General features: G+C 37.3%; 1 protein-coding gene across 1 annotated transcript; it reads right to left on the bottom strand.

Annotated features, from left to right (window-relative positions):
* Positions 1-5472: 5472 nt before the first annotated feature.
* On the bottom strand, positions 5473-7551 carry LOC149552105 (uncharacterized). The gene has a single exon (XM_089787573.1). The coding sequence runs from the start codon at positions 6621-6623 to the stop codon at positions 5529-5531; it is 1095 nt and encodes a 364-aa protein (XP_089643699.1). The 5' UTR covers positions 6624-7551; the 3' UTR covers positions 5473-5528.
* Between the last annotated feature and the right edge of the window lie 563 nt (positions 7552-8114).

The following is an 8114-nucleotide window of genomic DNA, read 5'->3' as shown; positions in this document are numbered from 1 at the left end:
CAAAGGGAGCATGGCCTTTCATCTTGTCTTCACCATCTTGGCTCTACTATGTAATTTTAAGCAAAAATTAGCTTTTAGATTTTGAAAATAGAAGTGCATGATATGCACAATATGCAAACTAGAGCCTAAGTAGACTAAGACTAGCCTAAATTTAAGCTCATTAAGTGAACTTAAGCTAGAATGTGAATGTGCAAACATTTGCTCAATCATTCATGAGAATATTGTTGAGCATGTGTACAATTAATTAATACAACTAATATGTATGCTCTAACAACCAAAAAATATTGTTAACATGTGCTCAAGAATGAAAACACAGAGAAATAAACTAACCTTAAGAATAGAGAGGCCCTTGCAAAACAAACTTACCCACAATTAAGATGTAGTCAAAGCCACGATCATAAAGGTTTGGAACGAGACCTCTCCAAAGAGCTATGAAGTGAAGTCTAATCTAATTGGTTTGTCCCACCTTTCTTTGAATAACCGGCCTCAACTAGATTAATGTCATATGGTTTTACAAAAGATAAGATATTGATTGGATAATAATTTTTCCATGTAAGTATGTGAGATATGAAGCAAAAAGGGTTTTGGAAAACCCCAAAACCTTGTACACCAAGAAAGTCCACGATTGAAATAAAATGAAAACCCACAAAGAAACTAGCCTTGACACAAGAGAGGCCCTTATGAAGCAAACATTTTAGCTACAATAAAGATGTAGTCAAATCTCTCCAAAGAGCTATGAAATGAAATCTCTCCAAAGAGCTATGAAATGAAATTTAATCTAATCAGTTTGTCCTACCTCTCTTTCAAGAACTAGTCTCAACTATAATATAGTCATAGTTTACTTTTTTTTCCCTTTAGAGGGTGATATCGTCAAGTCACCAACAATTTTCACTATTGTTAGGTCCAAAACCTTACTTGGAGTTGAAGAAAATTTAAAAAGGACACAAAACATCTAGTTTGTGTTTGTCATCAAGGGAATACCATTAAGTTTTTCCTATGAGACCTACCACTGGAAAATCAAATTCCTTTCCTTTAAAACTAGTTATTAAGAAATGATCTTTCCTTATTTCGGTCACATGAACTTAATGACTAGTTTTAAAGGAAAGGAATTTGATTTTCCAGTGGTAAGTCTCATAGGAAAAACTTAAGAGTATTCCCTTGACTGATTTCTTTTTACCCATGAAAACATCATAGTGCTTTTTGTTGCGTTTTGTTGCTTCTCTTCAGACACCTTTGCGTGCTCCTGCTGGTTTTTGTCCTACTTTGCTGTAATCTTTCAGTCCCATAGACCTCTTTCTGGGCTTTTGTTGGACATTAATATTTTTATCTTATCTTATCTTGATGACAAACAAAAACTAGATGTTTTGTGTCCTTTTTAAATTTTCTTCAACTCCAAGTAAGGTTTTGGACCTAACAATAGTGAAAATTGTTGGTGACTTGACGATATCACCCTCAAAAGGGGAAAAAAAGTAAAGGAGCTTCACTTTGATATTTTGGAACAAATGGGCAAAATGTCTAGTTCTATTACAATGAAAGCAAAGTAATGAGAGTTTTTTCTCCCAAACACCCAATCTAGAGTGTAATTTACTAGTGTTTGGCAATAGCTTGTTGATGTTCAAAAAAGCCCAAAATTTGACAAAAAAATAAGCATTCCATTGCTTTCATGACATTATCAATAGCTAAAAAAATGAACCAAGAGCATTAGCAGTACTTCTTATGATCTGTTTGTACCAATGTTCCAAACAAAGCCTTTGTAGACTTGCCCATCTAATGACGCAACTAGATTTTTTCTTCGTAGCATCAAACTAAGTGGTCCTTCTTTTCAAGAGGAAAAATTCGCTAAAGAACCATGGCCCTCCTTGCAAGATACACATGATCTCCTAAAAGGATTAGAAGGACAATAAGAAGCCATCATTAAACATTGTAGCCACTCAATATTGACCAAAACTAAGCTAAACTACAAACAAAATCAATATTCAGCCAATAGCTCAAGAACCTCCCTATTAGGCTATTCCCTATGCTAACAAAGGCTTTATCAATCAAGGTATCACAAATCCTCGACAAGAAACAAAATCCATTAGATGCAAAATATGCTTCACCCTATCAAAGAATAGGCACATGAGTAGAAGAACCACTAGGTACTGAATCAATAATAGGAGCCTCAACAAACATGAATAAACCACCTTTGCCACACATTTGACAAAGGCTTGGCAAATTCCTCCACCAAGGCCACCCTAATACTAGAATCTTGCAATATTGGAGGGGTTGGAGTGGGGAACCAGAGAACCAAACGATACTAGAAGGCACCTCAATATAGATGTTACTCTTCCCAGCAGCAAACAATGTTACACATGCCACACATGGCCCTCCCAGTCACAAATCCGTCCTCAACAGACTCATTGAACAAAAGAACAAGCACCTTGGAAAGTAGCCCTTTTCTAGGCCCAACTCAAGACAACCATTCAAAGTCTCTTTGAGATCCAATGGTGCGTGACTATCAGCTACAAAGGTGGTGAGCATGTGTCTATACTAAGAGAAAGTTGAATCGATATAAGACAAACTTTTACCTTTTTCAAAACTAAGGAACCATAAAAATATCAATCACACAAGATCTAACAACTATGCCATATAAGAAGAACAGATTTACATGTAAACTCTTGTAAGAGAAAATCATGACAAAATACTACTTTATAAAAATTCAATCTCACCTATCTCACATGAGACATTAATCCCCTGTCAGATCATTTTTAGGCACAAACCCACTGAAAACATCAATCTCCACAAGTAAGTACCAAATTAGTAAGAAACATCAATCTCTTCTATGTTGAGGCGCCATCCTCTACAAATTTACTTGAATCTCTTCTCAATCTTACTCAAAATTCTCTTCACAAGCCTGCTCAATATCTCTATTCAGATCTGTTGTTCACTGAAATCTTCAACAATCTGCTCACAAATCTCCTTAAGATCTGCTTATAAATTTCCTTTAGATCTGCTCCAATATGCTTATAACATCTATTATAATCTTTCTCAAAAAAAATCGTTCCAAAATCTAGCCTCAAGCAAAATATCCAATACAAGCTCTCCCTTCAGTGGGTGCTGAAGGCTCAGTCAATGCTGAGGGGGAGGTGCTGAGGGGGAGATTGTTGTTGTTGACTTGGTGGTGAGCACCTCTTTGGAGATTCTCCTATGGATCAGATTAAATCTGGTATTTGTATCGGAGATTGATAATTCAAACTATTGGTACCTTGATAGAACAGCAAATGATTCCGACACTTTTGACATGGACTCTTGTGATTCTTCCTCTCCTCCTGCTGCTTTGATATTCTTCATTAATAATTTCCAGGAATTGAGTTTTGGTTTAGAGATTAACATGCAAGCTGAGAAATGTGTCTGCATCACGGAACCAAAACTAAGACTACTTCTATGTAAAAGAGACCAAGAGATCTTAGTTTTGAGTTGAACAAAAAAATTTATGTGAGTCCAATATTTTTAAGGAAATTCCCTGACAAGCTACAGGGGTCAATTGCGGTCCAATCCACCAATCGTATGGATGTTACACCCGGCCACAAACAGTGCCTCCATAGACATTCAAGAAAATTCGGGCATTCGAACTCCAGGCTTAAATTCACAAGCTTCAATGCAGCATGGTATGGTCTCTTTTTTAAAACTTCCATTATACGCTCCCTCATTATTTCTGTAACTAGCCATGACACTATAGATGCTTTATAATCAGCCTGTACTCATAGTTGGAACTCCTCGGTGACAAGAACATTTTTTTAATCCAAACATTCGTGATGACACTTTAATGTCTTTGACCAATGACTCGTGTTCTGAACATTTTTTTAAGATAGGCAATCACTTTGTTTCCCAGATACAAGCTCAGAGACGAGAAATTATTGTGAAAATTTTATCCAGCTAGATAAAAGATTTCAATGCAATGCATAGCATTTTTTCCCATCTAATCTTGCAAGACAGAAATCATACAAAAATATTTTTTCATACTATAACATTTTATCCAAATAGACAGTTAATAGAAAACTGTATTAATTTGTCAGATCAGGTTCAAGTAAGTAAATATAATGCACTGGGTCTCAACCTGCAACAGGTATGTGTAAAATGCATTGTTTTCTGTCTTAGCTTTTTCTTCATACATGGTCCGCTACATCCAAAAGAATCACATTTACACTCTTATGATATTTCTAGAGTATTTGGACAAAATCCAAATTCTATGACGTGGACGCAAAGGCCATGGCCTACAGTTATGTAATTTGCACTCATCATTCATATAGCATTCAGTACAAACTTGCGAGAATTTAGAAGCATATAACTGAAGGCTAGAACCAGTACGACCGATGTGACCCCTCTGATAGCACAAATGTAAATCCAACAATAAAAATGTCAGGAAATAATCAAGTTGTAAACAGTGGGCATAAATGAACTCAAATCAAATAAAGAAGATGAATATGGTATTTGATTGACCCCCCGAACAAAATCATCAAAGCTTGCAAACTAGTAAGATTTTAGCAGTAGAGAACTAAAAGTTGGCATCTATCAAGCAATCAAAAAATTCTGGATACAACCAAGTTGCCAAGCAATCCGCTCAAAAAGAATACGAAATAAACAAGATGAATAAGGTGTTCAGCTAGCTCTTGAAACATAAAATCAATCATCAAAAGCTCCAGGAATTGCAAGCATCTCTTCGCTGAGAAAGAAACGGTTCTTACCCAATTAATAAGGATGAATAAGAATGTAGCATGAATATTGATCAAAATTTGCATTATTAGATATAAGATACCAATGGGCTGGGGGCCTGGCTCAATTGGTCAAGCTCCTTGCAGTATAGCATGAGGTCATGGCATCAAGTCGTCCCCTAGTCTCTATGATACCAGGGGATAAGTCATGCCAGCATCATAAAGTTTATCAAGCACACTGCAGATTGTAGGAGGGCTACCCAATTTCTGCAGTCTCTATAAAAAGATATAATAAATTTATCAATTATCCACAACTCATGAATTGAATGAAGATTGGTCCTACATTGATTTTTCCTTTAGTTTTCCCATCGATATTTTGGATCATGCAAAAACTAAGACAAAACAAAGCAACAACTAAGATAATCAAATCCAGATGCAATCTTCCTTCAAGATACAATAAAGTTGTAAACCAATAAAGAATTTGGCAAATCAATTACTGAAAAACCACTATGGTGCAATACGTGCAAGAACTTAGATTCTTGCAACCAATATAAAGAATTATTCCTTAACATAATTTGTAAAACTACATTCCAAATGATTCTCACAAAAAATGAAATGGTAAATCTCATAAATGTTGTCCAAAGATTGAGAAATAGATTTTAAAAAATGAATTCAGTTCCCAAAATTGATGGTGCAAGCATGCGAAAGCTTTTAAAATGTACTTCGCATAAATTTAAAAAAAAAAAAAAAAAAACTATTAGTCCAGTTGCATACACAGATCTTGCTCCAATCATCAATAGTTGCTCTGCCATATCAATGAATTTTATTTTGTTCATATTACTCTACTCTAAAAGATGATTCTAACAATGTAAACTCATTCCCTGGATTAGCAGATTGCATATCCAACTGGCTCTCTACATGAACCCCAGAGACATTAGTGTCATCTACAAATACATCATTATGTTTGGGGATCTGACATACATTCCTCGCTTTCCTTTTACGGGTTTTACGTTTCACTGAAATGAGTTTAGCAATCTGCAACTGGGTATCCATAATAACCTGAGATCTTTCAAGTTCTAGTTCTGCTCGTCTTGTCTCAGCCTCAGCATGTAGCCTTTCCGTGTCCTTGTACATTTCAATCTTGGCTTGCTCCAGCTTCAAGAACAATTTTGCAAATGATCTAACGTCCATTGCCATGTCACTCTGAATTTCTTTTTGACACTTGGCTTGGCTTGAACCAGCCTCTAATACACTGCTATCATCTCTTGCAACAAGGTCAGGGCTTGTATCACTCTCAAAGCCACCATCATCACCGGCCTTGCCATCTTGCTCAACTGCGAAATTGGGCTGAGGAAAAATCACATTATGTTCTCTCTCAAGTTGCTGCTGAATAATGTGAGGGGTGTGACCTAAACTTTCTATTGGAGATTGCATGGCAAATAATTCGGCGTTCTTTGCTTCAGAGGCATCTCCACTTGCCCTGTCTTGAGCTCCTTCATGAACCGCAGTGTGACACCCTGCATCCATACCCCCAGGAATCCCAGCTTTAAGAGTTGGACCGCGCAGCATTAGATCCATCCTCGAAAAGAACGGCCACTCAGAGCAATTCCGACTCTTACTACTGCAAATCTCAGCTTCAGATCGATACTTCTTCTTCATGCCCTCCATTTTGTTCTTGCATTGAATTGGGGTTTTCATCGTTTGTAGTCCTCCTGTAGGACTCGAAACAAGGGCAGACACATCTTCCCAATCCCCGACCCGAAAATTTCCCCTGTTCCTATTATTCCACTTAGCCTCATATGCATTAAGGAGTTCATGTATGGCACCCTCACTCCATTCACCCTTCTTCAACCGTTCCTCACGATCATCAGACTTGAAGTTGTGAAGTGTGGCAAGCTTTGAAGAGGGGTCATCATTGCTGCCTCGGTCCATAAATAGAAAACTTGCCAATCAACACCAAACCCTGATGGCAATTCACGAAGAGCTGGTATGGTAAATTCCCTAATAATCCAAGCTCAAACCCAACTGTGAACTGAAGCCATCAAAGATAAATGCGCAGTGCGGATTAAGCCCTAAATTCGGATTAAAAAGATTATTACCGTGAAAACGCCTATAAACTCTAACCCTAAATCCGAAGCAAATTTCAAACCTTCATTCAGAATACCCGGTAAGTGCTCCACGGGTTTGAGTATATACTGGGATGTGAAGAGTTCCAGACCATTCACAGAGGTTCAAATCCCAACAAGTAGGGGTCTCTTGCACTGGCCATGAAGACTTAAAAGTAGCAATCCATTTATGATACGGCATGGGTTAAAATCCACTCCTATTTGCCATAGATAGTTCTTGCAGAACAGTCCAATGCGACCATATTGAGCAACCAGATCTAAACCGGTTCTACAATGAGATGGCCCAAATACCTTGGGGTCAGCTCGTTTGACTAGAGCGCCTGCTCTAGAGGCACTGTGTATCAAAACTAAATAAATAATACATAGGAAACCCCAACTCCATCTTGAATCATTTCTACATTTCTTACAAAGCGCTAAGCTTAAGCATTAAAAAATTACCATGCAGGAGACGAGCTTCGCCAAGCTTATAATCCCCGGGCTTCTTGAAATCCAGAGCTCTAATTACATGAATATGAAAAAAGCCCTGAATAGCTCAAATTCAGCTATTGAAATTGTTCGCTCTGCATTGCTACTAGGGCGAGCTACGAAGAGTAGATTCCGCAGATTCCTTGTATTCCGCCGTCAAATCCCCGAGGCCCCAGCTAACCATTGTTTTTATGGTGGTTTTACGGCAACCAATATGTGCCTTTTTAATAGTAGTGGCCCGTATGTAGTATTACATCATTTTATGAGCTGGCACTTGCACCCAAAGGAGGAAGGGGTATCAGGATAGTGACAAAAGATATAAGTTTATATAAACTAGCACGATATCAAGTCTATATAAACTAGCACTTGCATCCAAAAGAGCAAGGAAAGGAAAAAAAGAAAAGGGGTTTTTATAGTCCACAACACTATGCCATAGTTTTTGAGTTTACGTATGGTGACAGTGATATGGGGCTACCTCGTATTCTTTTTCGAGAGGTGCTTGGCGCTACAAACAAAGCATACATACCCTACCCCGCAGTGGGATTTGAACTTGTGACCTCTCTTTCAAGAGTACAAGTTCTCCACCACTAGGCCAACTCAGGTTGTACCAAATGATATGTCAATAGTCACCAAATGTGCAATTCAAAATTAAAAATCCACAAATATTTTGGATAGACATTAAAAAGACATGCAAATAATCTAAATAGAGAAAAACAAAGTAAACATTTTTAATTTGAATAGTTAACAACTGAATTGAGATAGGTACATTCATATTCTTAAATTCATATTATAAGAAATGTAGAAGAGGAAAGCAAAAATCCAAGATAGTTAC

The sequence above is a fragment of the Cupressus sempervirens genome, chromosome 6 (assembly GCF_028749045.1).
Source record: "Cupressus sempervirens isolate cs-2001-9-10 chromosome 6, ASM2874904v1, whole genome shotgun sequence".
In the NCBI taxonomy this organism is placed as follows: domain Eukaryota; kingdom Viridiplantae; phylum Streptophyta; class Pinopsida; order Cupressales; family Cupressaceae; genus Cupressus; species Cupressus sempervirens.
This window is presented reverse-complemented; position numbering and strand designations above follow the sequence as displayed.